Source organism: Oncorhynchus kisutch, linkage group LG24, assembly GCF_002021735.2.
Source record: "Oncorhynchus kisutch isolate 150728-3 linkage group LG24, Okis_V2, whole genome shotgun sequence".
NCBI classification, from domain to species: Eukaryota; Metazoa; Chordata; class Actinopteri; order Salmoniformes; family Salmonidae; genus Oncorhynchus; species Oncorhynchus kisutch.
This window is the reverse complement of record NC_034197.2, coordinates 29,630,752-29,653,541: the sequence shown is the minus strand read 5'-3', so window position 1 is coordinate 29,653,541 and position 22,790 is coordinate 29,630,752. Positions and strand designations below refer to the sequence as shown.

General features: G+C 41.8%; 1 protein-coding gene across 1 annotated transcript in view; it reads left to right on the top strand.

Annotated features, from left to right (window-relative positions):
- Positions 1–22,790, top strand: part of LOC109868959 (metabotropic glutamate receptor 7) — a 125,549-nt gene that overhangs the window by 72,095 nt on the left and 30,664 nt on the right. The window contains exon 7 of the mRNA XM_031804360.1: positions 12,395–12,534. Coding sequence (XP_031660220.1) covers positions 12,395–12,534 — 140 coding nt within the window. The remainder of the gene's footprint in view (positions 1–12,394; positions 12,535–22,790) is intronic.

Here is a 22,790-nt window from a genome sequence, read left to right as displayed (position 1 = left end):
TTTTGTGCAAATACAATTAAACAAGGACAGGTGAGAGGTAAGACAGAAGCATGGACAGTAAAGGGATAGAGTGGACATTGCTTTAAAATCCACATGTTTTTCTCAGTCCACCAATAGAATTTGCCATTTCATTTCTGAACATGCAGTCACTACAGGCACTGGATTCTCCTATGTGTGATGTGTTGAGCAACAATTAATTAAACATTATAAATTAAAGTGCCAGCGGACCACATACTGTAAATTCTCCAAATCGTGGAATGTCCAACTCTCTCTGTCCGTTCTACTAGATCAAATTCTATGGAACAATAATTTCTCCATGGGAATGAATGAAGTTTATTGAATTTAGTTGAATTGAATAGAGGAATGATTGGAGGGTGTACAGTAGGGGTGGTGTGTTGTATAATATGAGAAACCTTGCCTGGGAGATATTAAATTGGTATTTCTCAAGTATGTGTTGTTTCTAGGTGAAATGGGTGAAATAAAATCAAATGAAATTCTACGTGGCATAACCATTTCTAGAAGAGACTTATGCAAGGTCTGAAGGCTAATATTTTCTTTTGGTCTCAGAAAGAATTTAGAAAAGCCTTTGTAGCTGCCAACTTCTCTCCAGTTGGTATTTAACACAATTCATGCGGGGGCACAATTCATGCAAATGTACAATAATGAAGAAGTGTTTCTCACAGCATTCAGAAAAGGCTAACAAGCTGTTGCTGTATTTTGTTGCACTCTTTCTGAACCTATACAGTACCTGCTATGCACTTGCAATAACACTGTCACAGAGGAATGCTCGGCTCACTAAATTAGCCATTGCCCGGTCTACCCCGGCTAATTCAGTATTCAGATTCACTAACCCTTGTACTTGTAAGCCAACATTAGTACTACCATAGCTTTGACAGACATACCTCTTTGTTCTTTACTGCATCCTGTCTGGACTGTGTTTGTGGGTGCGTGTGCATGTGCATTTGTATGTGTCCATGTGTCCCGTATTTGTTGCTCTCCCAACAGTGCTTGAGACACAGAGCTGAAGAGAGTGAAAGAAGGAGAATAATGAAACAAGAGAAGTGCAGCAGTGGAGCCCCCAACCCACCCACACTGCTCGACACAGCACAGCAGCAGTAGAGCCCCCAGCCCACCCACACTGCTCAACACAGCACAGCAGTAGAGCCCCCAACCCACCCACACTGCTCGACACAGCACAGCAGCAGTAGAGCCCCCAGCCCACCCACACAGCTCGACACAGCACAGCAGTGGAGCCCCCAGCCCACCCACACTGCTCGACACAGCACAGCAGTAGTGGAGCCCCCAGCCCACCCACACAGCTCGACACAGCACAGCAGTGGAGCCCCCAGTCCACCCACACTGCTCGACACAGCACAGCAGTAGTGGAGCCCCCAGCCCACCCACACTGCTCGACACAGCACAGCAGTAGTGGAGCCCCCAGTCCACCCACACTGCTCGACACAGCACAGCAGTAGAGCCCCCAGCCCACCCACACTGCTCGACACAGCACAGCAGCAGTGCACTCTTGTCATGTCTTAGTTCAGAGCCCCATGCGAACGTATGAATCTTTCATCTCATACAGCGCTCACACAAAGCTGTCCACACAGATCATTTTGTTCCCTTGGAAATAACGTGAAATATAAAATAGAATGGCGTTTGTAAAGGCTTTCTATCTGCATGGAGAGCCACGCTGCTTAATTGTTTGCTTACTGGCAGACTGTGAGTGTTTGTGTGTGTGTTAATCTGTGTGTGTGTGATTCTTTGTATTTCCATGGGCGTAGAACAAGACAGTCTTGTAGTCCTGTCATACCCACTGCTTACACTGTACTATGTCAACACCTTGTCAACAACAAGATACAGTATGTCAACAACTCTGTTCTCTGTCTGTTGGAAGCAGAAGTGGCAGATTGTTGACTACCACAGCTGTGTGTGTGTGTGTTTTTGTTTCAGTTTCATAGTAAAGAGGATTCTGCCTTTCTGCAGCCATATGTTTAGTACCAGTATTGGAAATGTAACACTTTACATGAGCCTGTTGTCTTAAGGGCTACATAGTTGTGTCATAATACTGACATAATACTGATGTCTTTAACATTCATGACAGCTAATGTTATATTATGACAACTGACAATAAATTGCCTTGACACAAACCATTGTCTATCTGCCAAATGTCCAGGCATAAACCTGGTCAGCTGGCTTCCCCAATATACTGTATGTGAGGGAGGAAAGGATGGGAAGTGTTCAAGTCATGTATTGTTATGTACAATGCATCGACACTAATGGTCCTGCTAGTCTCATGTTTATTACACACAGTCCAGATAGGGCTGAATGGGGCCCTAGACAACCTATTCATATTCTGCACACACAGAGTGAAAGTTGTTTCAGTGACTTCACCTGGGTTATTCAGGGAATTAACTCCCCTCGTCTGAACCCAATTGAGCTCTTCTAATACACCTTGCAGACCATTAACACTGCCATTTCAAAAGCTGGTAGTGAAATAAGGTAGTGAATTGTGTATGACTAATGCACAGGAATCTTATAGAGAAAACTTAAGCAACTTATTGACTTTGATGGTCATACAAACTTTGAGTGTCGGATTGGGTCCTCCCATGAGAGTTCTGCATCCTTTAGGTCTCTTCCTGTATGTATGGTGCATCTAAATGAGCTTGTTTGACTTCCTGTCATCTCTCTGGTTGGTGTATGAGGGGAGATTTTTGTCTTGCTCTTTAGTAGAATGTTCAATGACAAATGTCCTTGGGAGAAAAAATAACTGCCATCTAGGCAGCTGACAGTCCCTACTGACACAAAAAGTGTCTAAACTAAAAGAAAAGATGTGCAGTGTTGGGGTACAGACTGTATCTCACAAAGACTATGTCCTACACAAACTCAAAGGTAACATGTCCCCCAAAATCATTTTGTACAGGTGTTATCGGTCCTTTTCCATGAACACATTTTAAAGAGCTAATACTACAGTCAATTCCCATTCCACATCCGATCGGATCCCCCCCGTCCTATATAAAAAATGGTATCTCCTATGCCTTTGAATTATTGTATTTACTGCCAAGGTGTTAAACTGAAGGAGTAATACAGTCTCTAACAATGGCTGGATGAGGGCCATCGACCTTACTGGGTGTTGTATAGCGCTCTATGTCACATCAAAAGAGACACTTGATTCTCAGGGACCTCCTCATTATGGTGAGGTGTTAACACACAGAAACATACAGATATAAACACGCAACCACGCACACACACACATGAATCAAGCCCCCTTATTTAATTTCTCAAATACTGTGTTTGTGATGTCATGATGCCACAAACAGTATTATCAAACCTCCCCATGTTTGATTGTAAGGAGGGTGTCATTTTTTTACATTTTAATTTGGTCATTGCCAAACATAGGAAGACACCACTGCTGAAGGAGACACAAGAAAGCCTGGTTGAAATTCTCAAAAACACACCTAAATAAGCCTAAATCCTGGGGAAATGTTCTTTGGCCCAAATAAACGAAATTAGAGCTTTAATCTTTGCCAATACTGATCAGCACTGTGTTTACTGATGACCAAATGAAGCATTCAATGAAAAGAACACCCTCAGTCAAACATGGGGGAGGTTTATAATGCTGTGGGGTTGCTTCGCAGCCTCTGGTACTGGGGGCCCCTGAAAATGTTTGAGGCATCATGAAATCAGCATATAATCAAAAATACTGTATTGGAGTACAGTGTTCAACCCGCGTCTAAAAACTGGGTATCCATTGAAAGTTGTGCGTCTTCCAGCAGGACAACAAACCCAAAAACACACAAAAAACACCCAGGAAAGATTCAAGAAAAGATGCTGGACTGTTCTGGAGTGGCCAGCAAAGAGTCCAGACCTGAATCACATCCAAAACCTACGCGAGATCTGAAAACAGCGTTGGTGGAGAGCACCCCTCAAATATTGAAGAATTAGAGCAGTGTTCTGCTGAAAAGTGGGCCAAATTGCCAGGAGAAAGGTGCAGAAAGCTCATTGATGGCTATAATAACTGTTTGTCTACAGTTATCTTGGCCAAAGGCTGTGAAACCATGTATTAGCTCCGGCATGTAAAAACAAAAATCCATGCCATTTGTGTTTATTGTGTAAATTACTTAAGTTTACAAAAATACAATTGGTTCTGCAACGTTGAAAATCCAATGTGAAGATGTAGAGACTATATATAATATATATATATATATATATATATATATATTTTTTTTTTTCTTTTTACAAATTCTACTTATTTGACAAGAAATCAGGCATTATGTAAGAAAAGTGCAAACGTGCCAATATACAGTATTTGGCAACAACTGTACAAACTTTGAGTGTCGGATTGGGTCCTCCCATTAGATTTCTGCAGTCTTTAGGTCTCTTCCTGTATGTATGGTGCATCTAAATTAGCTTGTTTTACTCCCTGTCATTTCTCTGCTTGCTGTATGAGGGGAGATTTTTTCTTGCTCTTTAGCAGAATGTTCAATGACAAATGTCCTTGGGGAAAAACCGGCATGTATGCTACTGACAGTCCCTACTGACAGAAACTAAAAGGAAAGGTGTGCAGCGTTGGGGTACAGACTTTATCTCATAAATACAACGTCCTACACAAAACACAAAGGCAGCATGTCCCCCAAAACCATTTTGGACAGGTGTTATTGGTCCTTTGCCTTTAACATATTTTATAGAGACATCACTGCAGTGAATTCCATTTCCACATCTGCTCCGAGTCCCCCCGTCCTAAATAAAAAATGGTTTCTCCTATGCCTTTGAATTATTGTAGTCACAGCCAAGGTTAACTCACTGTTAAACTGAAGCAGTAATACAGTCTCTCTAACAATGGCTGTATGAGGGCCATCGACCTTACTGGGTGTTGTATAGCGCTCTATGTCACATCAAAAGAGACACTTGATTCTCTGGGACCTCCTCATTATGGTGAGGTGTTAACACACAGAAACATACAGATGTACAGTGTGTTAGGAAAGTCCTCAGACCCCTTGACTTTTTCCACATTTTGTTACGTTACAGCCTTATTCTAAAATGGATGAAATAGTTTTTTTCTGTCATCAATTTATATACCCCATAATGACAAAGCAAAAACCGGTTTCTCGAATTTACAAAAGTATTCAGACCATTTACTCAGTGCTTTGTTGATGCAACTTCAGTCTCATCTTTTTGCGTATGAAGCTACAAGCTTGGCACACCTGTATTTGGGGATTTTCTCCCATTCTTCTCTGCAGATCCTATCAAGATCTGTCAGATTGGATGGGGAGCATTGCTGCACAGCTATCTTCAAGTCTCTCCAGAGATGTTCGATCGGGTTCAATTTCAGGCTTTGGCTAGGCCACTCAAGGACATTCAGAGACTTGTCCCGAAACCACTCCTGCGTTGTCTTGGCTGTGTGCGTAGGGTCATTGTCCTGTTGGAAGGTGAACCTTTGCTCCAGTCTGAGGTCCTGAGCACTCTGGAGCAGATTTTCATCAAGGATCTCTCTGTACTTTGCTCCATTCATCTTCCCCTCGATCCTGACTAGTCTCCCAGTCCCTGCCGCTGAAAAACATGCCCACAGCATGATGCTACCACCACCATCCATCACCATAGAGATGGTGCCATGTTTCCTCCAGACATTATGCTTGGCATTCAGGGTAGCGAGTTCAATCTTGATTTCATTAGACCAGAAAATCTTGTTTCTCTTGGTCTGAGAGTCCTTTAAGTGACTCTTGTCAAACTCCAAACGGGCTGTCATGTGCCTTTTACTGAGGAATGGCTTCCGTCTGGCCACTGTTTATGTGTAGTGTGTTTGACGCTACGTAGTCACGGGTCTTTGTAAGTTTTGTTATTTTGTTTTCAGTTTCACTTATTCATTCAAATTTGTGGAACTCGAAGTACGCTGTGCCTTGGTCCGACCATCATTATTACGAACATCATGACAAAGCTTCATCTATTTAAGGTATTTATGTATTTTCTTTATATATATATATATATATATACAGTGCCTTGCGAAAGTATTCGGCCCCCTTGAACTTTGCGACCTTTTGCCACATTTCAGGCTTCAAACATAAAGATATAAAACTGTATTTTTTTGTGAAGAATCAATAACAAGTGGGACACAATCATGAAGTGGAACGACATTTATTGGATATTTCAAACTTTTCGAACAAATCAAAAACTGAAAAATTGGGCGTGCAAAATTATTCAGCCCCCTTAAGTTAATACTTTGTAGCGCCACCTTTTGCTGCGATTACAGCTGTAAGTCGCTTGGGGTATGTCTCTATCAGTTTTGCACATCGAGAGACTGAAATTTCATCCCATTCCTCCTTGCAAAACAGCTCGAGCTCAGTGAGGTTGGATGGAGAGCATTTGTGAACAGCAGTTTTCAGTTCTTTCCACAGATTCTCGATTGGATTCAGGTCTGGACTTTGACTTGGCCATTCTAACACCTGGATATGTTTATTTTTGAACCATTCCTTTGTAGATTTTGCTTTATGTTTTGGATCATTGTCTTGTTGGAAGACAAATCTCTGTCCCAGTCTCAGGTCTTTTGCAGACTCCCATCAGGTTTTCTTCCAGAATGGTCCTGTATTTGGCTCCATCCATCTTCCCATCAATTTTAACCATCTTCCCTGTCCCTGCTGAAGAAAAGCAGGCTCAAACCATGATGCTGCCACCACCATGTTTGACAGTGGGGATGGTGTGTTCAGGGTGATGAGCTGTGTTGCTTTTACGCCAAACATAACGTTTTGCATTGTTGTCAAAAAGTTCCATTTTGGTTTCATCTGACCAGAGCACCTTCTTCCACATGTTTGGTGTGTCTCCCAGGTGGCTTGTGGCAAACTTTAAACAACACTTTTTATGGATATCTTTAAGAAATGGCTTTCTTCTTGCCACTCTTCCATAAAGGCCAGATTTGTGCAATATACGACTGATTGTTGTCGTATGGACAGAGTCTCCCACCTCAGCTGTAGATCTCTGCAGTTCATCCAGAGTGATCATGGGCCTCTTGGCTGCATCTCTGATCAGTCTTCTCCTTGTATGAGCTGAAAGTTTAGAGGGATGGCCAGGTCTTGGTAGATTTGCAGTGGTCTGATACACCTTCCATTTCAATATTATCGCTTGCACAGTGCTCCTTGGGATGTTTAAAGTTTGGGAAATCTTTTTGTATCCAAATCCGGCTTTAAACTTCTTCACAACAGTATCTCGGACCTGCCTGGTGTGTTCCTTGTTCTTCATGATGCTCTCTGCGCTTTTAACGGACCTCTGAGACTATCACAGTGCAGGTGCATTTATACGGAGACTTGATTACACACAGGTGGATTGTATTTATCATCATTAGTCATTTAGGTCAATATTGGATCATTCAGAGATCCTCACTGAACTTCTGGAGAGAGTTTGCTGCACTGAAAGTAAAGGGGCTGAATAATTTTGCACGCCCAATTTTTCAGTTATTGATTTGTTAAAAAAGTTTGAAATATCCAATAAATGTCGTTCCACTTCATGATTGTGTCCCACTTGTTGTTGATTCTTCACAAAAAATACAGTTTTATATCTTTATGTTTGAAGCCTGAAATGTGGCAAAAGGTCGCAAAGTTCAAGGGGGCCGAATACTTTCGCAAGGCACTGTATATATATATATATATATATATATACATTTGCAAAAATGTCTAAAACCCTGTTTTCGTTTTGTTATTATGGGGTATTGTGTTTAGATTTTTTTGTTATTTAACCAATTTTAGAATAAGGCTGTAATGTAACAAAATGTGGAAGAAGTCAAGGGGTCTGAATACTTTCCGAATGCACTGTGTACACACACACACACACACACACACACACACACACACACACACACACACAAAAGTCAGGCCACATACCTGTATTTCATTTCTCCAATACTGTGTTTCTGATTTTATGATGTCTTGCACACACTCAAGATTGCCAGTACCAGAGGCAGCAAAGCCATTATCAAACCTCCCCCATGTTTGATTGTAAGGAGGTTGTTGGTTTCTTTGAATGCTTCATTTGGTTGTAGCAAACATAGGAAGACCCCACTGCTGAATGAGACACAAGAAAGACTGATTTGAAATTCTAAAAAAAACACCTAAACAATCCTAAATCCTGGGCAAAGGTGTGGAGACCCAAAGTTTTTTTCAAATGAAATTTGACATGAAATCAAGCATTATGTAGGAAAAGTGCAAGTGTGCCAAAATACAGTATTTGGCCCAACTGTACATACTTTGAATTGGGTCCTCCCATTAGATTTCTGCATCCTTTAGGTCTCGTCTAAATGAGCTTGTTTTACTTACTGTCATCTCTCTGCTTGCTGTATGAGGGGGGATTTTGGTCTTGCTCTTTAGTAAAATGTTCAATGATGGTGTCTTTTGGGAAAATAACTGCTGTGTAGGCTACTGACAGTCAATACTGACACAAACTAAAAGGAAACGTGTGGAGCGTTGGGGTACAGCTTGTATCTCACAAGACAGCGTTCTACATAGGGTTGCAAAATTCGGGGAACTTTCAGTTAATTCCATGGTTTTCTCGAAATCGTGGTTGGAGGATTCCGCATTTCCTGATTATTCCCTCCTTATTCCGGGAATTCTCCAAACAGGATTTCGGGAAAACCAGAGAATTTATTTCAAATTTCTGGAATTTTGCAATTCTTGTCCTATACAAATCATAAAGGCAACGTGTCCCCTAAAACCATTTTGGATATGTGTTATTGGTCCTTATCCTTCTACAGGTTTTATAGCCAGTTCTATTACGACAGTCGACCTAGCACTCTATGTCACATCAAAAGAGACACTTGTTTCTCAGAACCTCTTTATTATGGCGCGGTCTTAACACACAGAAACATACAGATGTATACACATATGCACGCACACAAGCACGCGAACACACACAAACACAGTCGCACACACACGCACACATGCACACTTCATCCAAATCAGGCCATGGATGTCATTTCTCCAGTAGCGTGTTTCAGGTGTCCAGAACCTTCAGTAAGCTAATAAGGCAAATCTGCGATTCTCTGCTTGAGACAGGCTGCTACAAATTGGGACCAGATGCGGACCCTATGACTCTGTGGCTGACCTATTTATCTTCATTTCCTGTACAGCATGTGTGATTGAGAAGGTTTGCTTTTGACCTGAGGAAATGTGCAACCGTCTTGTAGAATGGCCACCATATGATATTCCTAATGCAGAGCTGTGATAACCTACAGCTGCACACCACTCCAATGATGCTGCACATCTATCTAATGGTGTATCACACAGATCTGATGCTGAAGTGCTGAGATGTGAAATGTAGGGCTGTGGTGTGGTGTTGGCTAGACTCAGCACATGCTCTTTCACAGGGAACACAGGTGAGGTCTATAGCACAGCAGAGCCATCATCAGTCCGTAGGGAGCTAGCTGGTCTTGCTAGCATTATAATGAGGGGAAATGGTCATTATGAATAGGCTATCAGCACATGAACACACCCTGTGGCTCTTGATGCCCACGGAACCTTTTATAGACTGAACAAGGGACACGTGGTTAAATGTTAATTGTTTCTCTCACTGAGGTTGATGTACTGTTGGACCAATGTGCGCTGAAGACTAACCCCAGGCCTTTATTAGTCTTAACTTAAAATATGCATGTGTAATTCAAATCTTCGCACAAATACAGTGTATTTGGAAAGTATTCAGACCCCTTGATTTTTTTGAGACTTTTCATCAAGGATCTCTCTGTACTTACCTAGTTCATCTTTCCCTCGATCCTGAGAAGTCTCCAAGTCCCTGCCCAGTCCCCACAGCATGATGCCGCCACCACCATTGTCATGACTTTGCTTTCATTAATCTGATGACTGTTATTTATCTAATCATCTAACTATTGTTAATTGTTGCCCAATCAAATGAATAATGTAACAATCATCTCATTAGGATTTGGGGAACCACGAGAGCAGTTCTTTAAAGAGTTAACATCTCCCAAAATAAAGTCTGTTGGTCTTTAGCTATTACATCTATAAACAGTCAGGTCATTAATCTTAACCTCCTATCATATCATCATTCTGAACAGTCGTAACCTCCTGCATCTGCAAAACCCCCAGTCTTACTTATGACTCAATACTCCACAAATTTGTTTAATTATTTATTTACTCGCTAACTAATTGATATCACGGGCTGACACAATATGGCGGCTTGGTACAAAAAAAGATGGAGAGGGCGCGAGAGAGAGAGACAGAGACATAATACTTTGGTACATTTTGAAACTACTCTCACAGTAATCATATTCTTTGCACACAAACCGCCACCCATTTGGAGAAAGAAATGATGAATGTGTTTACGTGTAAATGTCTTGGTTCTTTGTGGATTTCTGTCGGGACCATGCTTCTTGGAAAGATTGTTGGGCCTTTTTGCTGCACGCTTGTAAGGCTCTGATTGTTCAAAAGGGGTCCCCACTCATCTTTTACCATTGTTCTCTACCACGGTCTGGTATCTGTTGACTTGTCGTGTAGTCCTGAACAGAACTACAGTTTATTCTACTTTCCATTTGCTCCTGAAGCTGCCTCTTTGAAGATAGGCTAGCCAGCCGTGACGATGCTTCCCATTGGGAGGATAATAGTAGCGTACTACGGTGATTTGAGAAGAGTAGTAGAATGGTCCCACTTAAATTCGCTTTTCTAGATACTTTACTTAGGACAGCTAATCAGCCGTACCAGTGATTGTCCAGGAGGTAACTTCATCGTCTCTACCTCGTGTTGAGATTTCAAAGTTCAAACCACTTTGGACATGAGCCGCAGCTACATGCCTCTCTGGTCTGATATGTTAATTATTAACCCACTATTTTATACAGTTCATTCAAAAGGGGCAGTTTGTGAGGCTGACACACTCTCTGACCACACTCAAGGGGCGGTGACTACTCATTTGTACAAAGTTGTAGAAACAATTTCCTCTTATAGGTTCTACGATCACATCCCCAACTTAACAAAAACACACTCATCATTTTCTCTATTTCATACACAACCTAGAGGACGGAGACTTCGTACATGTAGTGTGTATACTTTTCAAGTTACAGTATTTAGTTTTTAACATGTTTAATGAGGACACAAAAAACAACCAAAATTACATTATTATTCTTTAGATCGACCCTGACCATTCCCCACGATCTATGTTAGAAATATTGTTCCAGTATTCACTTGAAAACATGTTAAAGTTTTGATGGGAAAATGTCTGTGAAACAATGTCTGTGAAACAAACAAATTCTTGTGTGAATTTGGAGAAGGAGATGGCTGAAGGTTCTAATCCTTGATTTACAACAGGGTGTGAACTGTCAACCCCCCACCAGCTCCCTTCTCCCCCCTCCGCGGGTGAGAGGAGGTCTGGCTGAAGTTATTTACTGCAAATATGATCCGACCCATCTGGATGCTCACAGGACAGTCATGACACCTACTTCACGGTAGGAATGGTGCCAGGTGTCCTCCAGACGTGACTCTTGGCATTCAGGCCAAAGAATTCAATGTTGGTTTCACCAGACCAGAGAATCTTGTTTCTCATGTTCTGAGAGTAATTTAGGTGCCTTTTGGCAAACTCCAAGAGGGCTTTCATGTGCCTTTTACTGAGGAGTGGCTTCCATCTGGCAACTCTACAATAAAGGGCCAATTGGTGGAGTGCTGCAGAGACGGTTGTCTTTCTGGAAGGTACTCCCTTCGCCACAGAGGAACTCTGGATCTCTGTCAGAATGACCATCGGGTTCTTGGTCACCTCCCTGACCAAGGCCCTTCTCCCCTGATTGCTCAGTTTGCCCGGGTGGTAGCTCTAGGAAGAGTCTTGGTGGTTCCAAACTTCTTCCATTTAAGAATGATGGAGGATACTGTGTTCTTGGGGACCTTCAATGCTGCCAACATTTGTTGGTACCCTTCCCTAGATCTGTGCCTCGACACAATCCTGTCTCGGAGCCCTATGGACAATTCCTTCAACCTCATGGCTTGGTTTTTGCTCTGACATTCATTGTCAACTGTGGAACCTTATATAGACAGCTGTGTGCCTTTCCAAATCATGTCCATTCAATAGAAGTTACCACAGGTTGACTCCAATCAAGTTGTAGAAACATCTCAAGGATGATCAATGGAAACAGGATGCACTTGAGCTCAATTTCGAGTCTCATAGCAAAGGGTCTGATTACTTATATAAATAATGTATTTCTGTTTTTATTTTTAAAACATTTCTAAAAACCTATTTTCACTTTGTCATTATGGAGCATAGTGTGTTGATTGATGAGTAAAATATTTCATTTAATCCATTTTAGAATAAGGCTGTAACATAACAAAATGTGGAAAAAGTCAAGGGGTCTGAAAACTTTCCGACAACACTAGATCTACTCAATATAAACACGTTTCTATCATTCCTTCCTTCTGTCTCCCTGCAGGTAGTGCAGGCACGTCGGTTATGTTTAATAAAAACGGCGATGCCCCGGGACGCTACGACCTGTTCCAGTTTCAGATGACCAACTCCAGTGTTCCTGAATACAGGCCCATCGGACAGTGGGTGGAGACTCTCCAACTCAGGGTAAGGTTATGGCCTGTAATCATGGCTAGGGTCAAGGAAAAATTGGCATAAAAAAATCCTTATAATGGCCTTATTTTATGATATTCATGATCTGTAGAACTACAGATTTATACATTTTACAGAAATATAAGTACAAACTGGGCACTTGTTGATTGAGGGCATTCCCCACTAATTAGTACTAATTAGTCAATCATTTGTTTAGGAAGAGCAATGTAAAATCTAATTGAGGAGTTAGCCTGTAGTCCTGCCTGTTGCTCTTGCTTTTTGGCAAGATGGCAACAAGTTGTCAAAATCAGAAAAAGACTGATACCCATCTGATGAAATATCTTTGTCAAGAAATATTGAGACGGGTGACCTTGATGGTTTCATCCCTGATGAAGATATGCATCAAAAGGGGTGTGTCAAAATGCGTCAAAAAAATGTCCTAAATCCCTTCTGAAAACCACAAACCCAACAAACCACCCCTCCTCCTAAAAATATCAAAAATGTAAAATAACTACTACAGCAGCCTTATCAGTCCAAGGTGACAAATCTTGCTCTGTGGTCTCCATGGCAACAGTGGTGTTGTTCTCATTACAGTTTGTAACCAGGAGCTGTTCCAGGGAGCACCATTGTCCACATAACAAATCACAGCCCCTGCACAGATAACTGATAGCAGATCATAATTGAATGAAAAAACACATTTGTCATACAGGTACACGTGAGGAACAGGAATACACACACACACACACACACACACACACACACACACACACACACACACACACACACACACACACACACACACACACACACACACACACACACACACACACACACACACACACACACAGTAGATATTGGCATGCACTAAGGTATTGACCAGAAAAAAGCAGTAGATTTGAAGACAGTTTGTTTTCTGAATCTTTGTTGTGAGAATCTGTGGTTGTGTAATTTCTTAAATGTGATCATTATCAGAGCAATTAATAGATTCATTCCAAAGGTTTTCAATGTTTTTGGCAGCAAGAGATATGGGAGAAATTATAGGTTGTGATGTGAGATGCAAGATAAAGAGTTGTTCTAGATGACTAGTACTGATAAGTCCAACCCATTTCTGACCTTAAGGTTAAACTAATATTGTTGACAAAACGCAATGCCAAATAAATATTCTGGAGTGTGAAGGCTCAGTATCTTTTAAGTACTAAAATTCAGTGGCCTTCTCTAAATTCTCTGTAGACGACTTTACATTTATATGACAATATAACAATCCTGAAGAGATATTCCCCCTCTAAGACGGTTGTAAAATTGGCATTTTAAGGCGGTAAATCATATTCTCCTTAACTAATCACATTTTTCATAACTCTCTGGCTTTTCATTTCATTCAATAAAATAAACTACTGTCTCCATGGTGATATCAATTACTCTTGAGTACAAAATAGGACGCATGAAAGTATATTGTTTTATTTAGCTTATTCTTTGCACTCTTATGAGTGGAACTACTTTTCAAAAATTAGGGATGGTGCCAGGTTTCCTCCTCCGCTTGGCATTCAGGCCAAAGAGTTCAATCTTGGTTTCATCAGACCAGAAAATCTTGTTTCTCATGGTATGAGAGTCCTTTAGGTGCCTTTTGGCAAACTCCAAGTGGGCTGTCATGTGCCTATTATTGAGGAGTGGTTCCGTCTGGCCAATCTACAATAAAGGCCTGATTGGTTGAGTGCTGCAGAGATGGTTGTCCTTCTGGAAGGTTCTCCCATCTCCACGGAGGAACTCTGGAGCTCTGTCAGAGTGACCATCAGTTTCTTGTTCACCTCCCTGACCAAGGCCCTTCTCCCCCGATTGCTCTGTTTGCCCGGGTGGCCAGCTCTATGAAGAATCTTGGTGGTTCCAAACTTCTTCCATTTAACCCTTGTGTTGTCTTAAGGGTCAACATGTGTTTAACAGCAGAGAAACCCCCCTAAATTATATTTTTCAACTTGAAATTGGATGACTTTTCCTAGAGTGACCCCAACATTAGAAAAAGTGAAACATCTCCTTTGTTCATATTTCCATGAAAGCTGTACACCACCAGGGTATAAAGATTGTCTTAGGGTCATTTTTGACCCGGCAGTTGTAAAATCATTTACACACCACAAAAACCACAAAGACACACACACATACACACACACAATGAGAAATTGAGATTATGTGTGCTACTGATTGCACTCTGCCAGCAGCTCCTGAAGAGGAAGATCACCATGGTTGACACAGTTAGAATGAACAAGCCTGAGCTCCCCCCTGCACTCCTCCCAACAAGAGGGAGAGAGGCCTTCTCATCAAAGTTTGCCTTCAACCCCACCACCACTCTAGTTTCTTACCTCCCAAAGAGGAACAAGCCAGCCACCACCCTGGGATACAACCACAACAAAGGGTGCGTGGACAACCTGGACAAGGTGATTGGAACTTACAGCTGCAGGAGGATGACTGCCCGCTGGCCCCTGGTCATCTTCCATAACATCATTGATGTGTCCTCATACAATGCCTTCATGATATGGAACAAGATCAACCCTACCTGGATGCCTGATAAGCGGAACAAGAGGAGGGTGTTCCTGGAGCAGCTGGGAAAGGCACTTGTAACCCCACACATTCAAAGAAGGGACCGCCTCCCCCACACAACAACCTCTGCAGAGCTTGTGAAAGCTGTTCAGGGGGCTGAATCTTGTCCTGATCCACCTGAGGCTGCAGCTGGGGCAGGCAAGATGAGGAGATGCCAATTCTGTCCCCCAAAGAAGGACTGTAAAACAAATACTATGTGCTGCACATGTGAGATACATCTGCAAAGTCCATGCACACACACTTGCATACTGTCTTACATGTGCTAATTAGAGTTGATTGATTTATGTTCTTCACATTTTTGTTTTGTATCTATTATCTTATTTTATTCTTATTTATTGTTGTTGTTTATACACCTTGTGGGTGGGGGCAATGGTTAAACAAATGGGAGAAGACTAGTATTTTGTAGGTTAATTCCTCATTGTACAGTATATAAGAATATATCACTGTTGCCAAAAAAGTTCAAGACTGTTATTGTTTCCCTTCAATAAAATGCATTCAAAACTACTTTCTACACATTTCTGCTACTTTCTTAGGCTATACAAGTGATATCTCTTGCTAAAAAGGTAATGTTTACACCTATGCAGTACCTTTAGCAATTGTAATACCCTTGTTAGAACCAATTATTGAGTTTATTCTTGTTATAATTAATTGGTATTATATTTAAAAGGTGATTGAATTGCTCCTGAATTGTAATGTTGTTAATGCATTTCTTTTGAAGAAGTATTTCTTTAATGTATAAGTGAATAGGTTGGTTTACTTTTAAGTTTAAGTTTTGACCAATAAGGTCGCTTGTTAAGCTGTGGCCAATGGGAGTTGACCTGGTTAACGGGAGGCCTGGGAAAAAAGAGAGGGAGAGAGACGTTGAAAAAAGGATGGACATTACATTATGACCGTTGGTGAAGAATTGTTTTTTTTACAGAAGGCGTTAAAAATAAAACAAAACCCTTACCTTCCGAGTTTTGAAGGGAAATACCGATTTTATTTTATAAGAGAGTTGTTACAATTTTGTTAAGAAAGACATAGTAAAGACTGAAGCTACCATCTCATCATGGAGGTATTGGACAGCCTTGAGGTTAGCCTAGCATCCTGTGAAACCGAGAGAGAATTGCTTGGGAAAGATTAATGAGTTCATGTTCCCATGGGATATCGGTTACTGCTAAAGAGTACTGTCTACATTGATAGCTGTGCTTGCTGTGGATCTTGTTAGGAAACCTGCAAGTAACTGCCGTACTTCGCTGAGGGAATAGCTACGAGTAGTGAGTAACCACAACGGTGGGGTGCGTGTTAAGCAAGCTTGAAATCATTTGAACATGGGTTGTGCACGACTCATTGGGGTTTATTATTTTTATTTCTTTTGATGTGGTGCTATGAAAATGTAATAATACACATTGAACCTCATGTTTGTTGCCTTGGTGGAGTCATTTACTGTTTCAATTTAATTTAATGCATGGGAAAGTATATCTTTATACAATAACAAAAACCTATAATCATTCCATCTGAAGTTAATACCCTATTTGTCATCACCCTAGATAGTTTACAATGGGGATTCTTATTGGAGATGTCCTTCTCACCTAACATCCCATGCTGTTGAGATACTCTACTTCAGTTAATATCGTGATAGTCAAATTTGAGCGTGGTGAGAGGGTTGCTCGTCTGGGAATTTTGTTTTTGTTGATGGATATTTTCAGAAATGACTCTGTTGTAATTATTTTTTTTGCTCACTGTTTTCGCTGCTGACATCTATACTAACATTCTATACTGACTCACCATTTGAAAATTTTCTTTCTAACATTGCTAACATTGGCATAGACTTACAACATGAGTGCGGAAGATATTGTTTCCTGGTGTAGAGAGAAACAACTCGCTATTAATCGTGCATTTGTCCTTAGCAATGTGACAGGATGTTTCTGATGAGGTTCTGCTGGAAACGCTGACTTATGTTAAGGCTTTTGGTAAAATTAGACTGCATGGTCGTTGTTCCTATTCAGCTGATAAAAAGCAGGATGTTTTGGTAGAGATATCAAACAATCTTAACGAAATAGCTGTGCCAAGAGTTTTTGGGATACCTGGAAAGTTGGGTCCCTGGCCTGTACATGTTGTTTCACAAGCCACATCTCCTGTTGAGAGAGAGGGTGAAGATTTTCAGGTGAAGCTATTATCCTTTCTAAGACATAAAGGGAAGACTGTAGCTGATGTTAAAGGCCTGGTAAGTCCCTCTGGCGCTGACCTCAACACTGAACTGGTTACTGCCATCAGTTCACTGGTAGAGAAATGCAATAATGTGCCATCTGTTACTGTAAGCTGCGTATGTTTTCAGGTGTGAAACCCAGTCCTAGTGGAGAGGAAAAGTATGACGCATGGGCTGAGCAAACCAACCATTTACCTAGAGGAATGGCAGTGCACCGACAATGTGAAAAAACAGAGAATAATAGAAAGTCTTAAAGGGCCTGCTGCTGACATTGTGAGGTTCTTCAAGACAGGGAACCCCCATGCTACAGCGCTCGAATACAAGGCTCTAGAAACAGCATTCGTACCACCAAAAGTGCACCTGATCTCATGGTAATGTTCAGAAACACATTCCAAAGTGAAGGAGAGAAGCTTTCAGCTTACCTATTGAGACTTGACAAATCGCATACTCATTGGCCAAGTAGTGAGAGGTGCATCCTCACATGACATGGTTGCACTTCGTATTCGCATGACCTATAAACTACTTGAACCACCAAGCTTTACTGAACTACTACAAGAAATAAGGGAGGAGGAGGACATGATTCAAGACAGGAACACAACGAAGAGTGTTGTGAAGTCATCAGCTGTTGCTCCTGTTTCCACAGTTTGCGAAAAAGCTAATACCAAGATAGAAGTGCTGAGAAAATAAATAAAAGTTTTAAAAATTAAATGACGCAACTCATGTCTGCTAACGTCACAGCAGCTCAATCTGACACACAAAGGTCAGATGTGGCATTTAAAAGCAAAAAGAAGAGACTAAATCCATCACAAGAACAGACACAAGCTGACAGCAAACCCAGAGTGTTCTGTTATAGATGTGGAGAAGATGGCCATTTAAAGAGAAACTGTGAAGTTGAAGAGAACTTGAGGAAAGTCAACACACACCTAATCAAATAAAAGCGGTCTATGGGAAACTACAGAGGGACCCAGTAAAGGAGCAGCCTGACGTCCCAGTGAAGATACGTTCCGCCAAGTGCCACAAGTATGAAGACATGAAAGACATGCTACCTACAGGTTTAGTTGGTCCAAGTTCTGTCGTTCCTGTACAGATTGAAGGAATCTACGCTAAAGCTTTACTAGATAGCGGGTCTCAGATTACTCTACTTTACAGATCCTTTTATGACAAGTACTTGACGCATTTGCCATCGATTCCTATAGGAAACTTAGAGATGTGGGGCCTTAGCTCTGATCAGTGTCCATATGATGGCAATTTGTCACTGAAGCTTGAGTTCTCAGGATCGGTTGTGGGTGTAGCAGAGACCATGGAAGCACTTGTGTTGGTATGTCCAGATCCGGCCATGAAAGGTGATGTGCCTATTCTGGTCGGCACAAATACGTCTGTAGTGAAGAGACTTATGAATTCTTGCAAAGAAAAGGAAGGTGAAGGTTTCCTTAGCACACTACAAATTCATCCTGTTATCAAAGAGGCATATGAGAGGATGATAGAAAGCTCAACTGATGATGACGAGAAGAGAGGAAATGTCGGTTTCACACAAAAAAAAACCTGTCACCCTGCCACCTGGTGGGCAGGCGAGAGTTACTGGAATTCCAACATTTCCTGTGATACCTTCTACTCAAACCATTCTGGTAGAGAGGTCTGAAGAACCCCGGTTTCCCTGAAGAACTACTAGTGAGGCCTGAAATCCAGACGGTTGCAGTTGTGTCATCTAGAAGAATCACTCTTACTGTCAGGAATGTCTCGACAAAGGAGATCACCCTGAAACGAGGTACACCTATGGCTCATCTGTTTCCTGTAGATGTGCTCCAGGTGTTCCATTGAAAAGTAAGCAGGATTCATCTGAGAGACTGATGTCTTCTTCATTCGACTTTGGAGATTCTTCAGTGCCTGAGGGATGGAAGAAGAGGTTATGTGAAAAGATGATGGAACGGAAAGAAGTGTTCTCAACACATGAGTTTGACGTGGGTTGTTCAAAGAGTACTCACCACACCATCAGAGTTATTGAAGACAAACCATTTAGGGAGAGATCTCGCCGCTTCTCCCCAGCTGATGTTGAAGATGTGAGGAAGCAACTTAATAACTTGAATAGTTCAGGGATCATATCTGAGTCGAGAAGCCCCTGTGCATCTCCTATTGTGGTGATGAGGGAAAAGAATGGCACCATACGCAGGTGTGTTGATTACAGGACCCTCAACAAGTGCACTGTTCCAGACCAGTACACAGTTCCACGTGTGGAGGATGCTCTTACATGTTTGAGTGGGAGCAAATGGTTCAGTGTGTTAGATCTCGGATACTATCAAATTCCGATGGGCGATACAGATAAAGAGAAGACAGCATTTATCTGTCCAGTTGGATTTGACCAATTTGAGAGGATGCCACAGGGTGTGTCCGGAGCACCTGCAACATTTCAACATGTCATGGAAAAGACAGTTGGAGACATGAACCTACTCAAAGTTCTTCTTTAACTTGATGACTTAATTGTGTTTGAAAGGACGCTGGAGGAACATGAGCAGATGTTACTCAAGGTGTTAGACCACTTGAAAAGTGAAGGCCTAAAACTGTTCCTTGACAAGTGTCAGTTTTGCCGCACATATGTCAACTATGTTGGACATATCATATCCCAGAATGGAGTGGCTACAGACCCGTCAAAGAGTGAAGCTGTCACCACGTGGCCAAGACCTGAAACTGTGACTGCTCTGCGTTCTTTCCTAGGATTCTGTGGATATTACAGAAGATTTGTCAAAGACTATTCTAAAGTGAGTTACCCCCTGAATAAGCTCTTATGCGGATATCTTCCCTCTGCCAAGAAAGTAAGAAAGTCCAAGGAAGAGGAGAAAGCCTACCTCAACCTCTCAGAACCATGTGGATCAAGGTGGGATGAGAAGTGTGAATTGGCATTCGAGACATTGAAGGAAAACCTCACAAAAGCTCCTGTGTTGGCCTTTTCTGATCCTCAGTTGCCATACGTTCTATATGTAGATGCTAGCCGCGAAGGGTTACGTGGAGTACTTTACCAAGAGACAACTTTACCAACAGACAACCACCCATTGACATATGTCCCCACGTCCCCAAAATTGGATGCCACTGGTCATCGTTGGCTAGCTGCGTTATCTACCTTTGACTTTAGTCTCAAGTACAGGCAGAACATAGATGCCGATGCTTTATCTCACCGCTCTCATCAGCAATCTGCAGTGGAACAAGATTGGAGAGACATTCCTGCATCTGGTGTCCGAGCCATGTGCCAGATGTCTAATGTTGTTAGAGTAACTCCTGGATCATCTAGTAGAGTGATTGATCAGTTGGGAGCCTCTATGCATGCTGTGCTTCAAGCATACTGTAACCTGAGCATACTGAAGTCTCACATGTCCAGATTGAGCACTATGGAACTTTCTGCATCACAACAAGAAGACCCTTGCTTAGGAGAGATGTGGGTTGCTCTTAATCAACATGATATTACCAGGGTGACAATGACCAAACATCCATTCATCTCTTTGCTCCTGAGAGAGTGGGAGAAGCTAAAGATGGAAGATGGAGTTATGCACAGGATCACACATCCGCCAAACAAAACTCATCATGCTCAGCTACTACTTCCAGAGAAGTTCAGAACTATGGTCCTCAAGTCGCTGCATGATGACTCAGGTCATTTAGGATTTGACAAAACCTATGGCCTTTCAGAGACCGGTTCTACTGGCCACGCATGAAGATGGAAGTAGAGGAGTACTTTAAGTCCTGTGCTCGTTGTGTACAGAGGAAAACACTTCCAAAGATAGTTGCTCCGCTTGGTCATATGCAAAGTGATGGACCTATGGACCTATGTGTATGGACTTCCTGCCCATTGAGCCTGACTCATGTAACACAGAGAATGTCCTGGTCATTATGATTCATTACACAAGATACGCTCAAGCTTTTCCTACGAAGGATCAGAAAGCATCCACTGTCGCCAAAGTATTGTGGGAGAGGCACTTCATCCATTATGGTCTACCAAAGAGGATGCATAGCGATCAAGGTAGAGATTTTGAAAGTAGACTCATTCGTGAGCTACTGAATATGCTTGGGTTGGAGAAGTCAAGGACAACACCATATCATCCTCAGGGAGATCTACAACCTGAGAGATTCAACCAAACCTTGTTGAACATGCTTGGAACTCTTGATCCTACACAAAATAACAAATTGAGTCAGTATATTGGGCATCTAGTGCACTCGTATAACTGTACTTGGAATGAAGCGACTGGCTACTCGCCCTATTTTTTTATGTTTGGACGTGAAGCTAGATTGCCCGTTTATCTGTTTTGGAGTCTCGAGTGATAGCTTTTCAGAGAGAACTTACCTCAAGTATGTATCTTAGAGCACTGCTGGAAAGCAAAACCATGAAAACAAACATCGATATGATAAGATGATTCGCTACACGCAACTTATGCCTGGAGACAGAGTCCTTATATGGAATCTAGGACTGCATGGAAAACATAAGCTGGCAGATCGCTGGGTTTCTACGCCATATGTGGTGGAAAGTCGGATGTCAAACTTACCCGTTTGAAGCCTGAAAGTGGAGATGGACTCATTAAGATTCTTCATCGGAATCACCTGCTACCACTGGGGCAGAAAGTGCGCCTAGAACCTGTGGTTAACATAGAACCAACTCCTAGTAGAAGGACCCTGCAAAGAATGAGGAAGAGAAAGGGATATTAAAAGTTGCCTGGAAACTGTACTCCTCGGAATGATGAGTAAGTTGAAGAGGTTAAGAATCCAGAACATGAGAAGGATTTTGACACAGAAGATGAGGACATCGGAGTATGGTATGAAGTCCCTAAAACAAACTGTAGGAGCCGAGAAGTGGAAGAGATGTCGTAACCTTTTAGCTTGGACCTAGACATCGTCTGGAATCAAATGACTGGGGGACCTGAAAGAGCAGAACAAGTTGTAGAAGCAATAGAGTCCAGTCAAGAAGCTGAGGTCGCAACTGGAGTTGAAGCAGATGATAATGAGGCATCTAACTCAATTGAAGAGATTCAAGAAGAGGAACAAGATGTTCAAGGAGAAGTGAAACTTCGGAGGAAATAGAAGGACCAGGAATAAGAAGATCTCAGAGAGTAAGGAAAGCTCCTGTACTACTTACCTATGATAAACCTGGAGTTCCAAGTATAGCCCCAGTTGTCAGATATTGTTCCACACTATACAAATGGATTGAATAAGGGAAACACAAATGTATCTGCTTTTCAATGATCTAACAAGGTTTGTCTCAGTTGTAGGTTGTAGACAGAGTTAAGAGTTGAAACGGTTACTTATTACATTTCACTTGTGTGTTTACAAGTCAATGAGGACATGTCTAATTTTGGTGGGGGGAGAGTGTAATACCCTTGTTAGAACCAATTATTGAGTTTATTCTTGTTATAATTCATTTGTATTATATTTAAAAGGTGATTGAATTGGGCCACGCTCTTTGGCCATGCACACCTGTGATGGGTTTGGCATCGAAATGAGACTGCATGAGCAGAAAAGAACC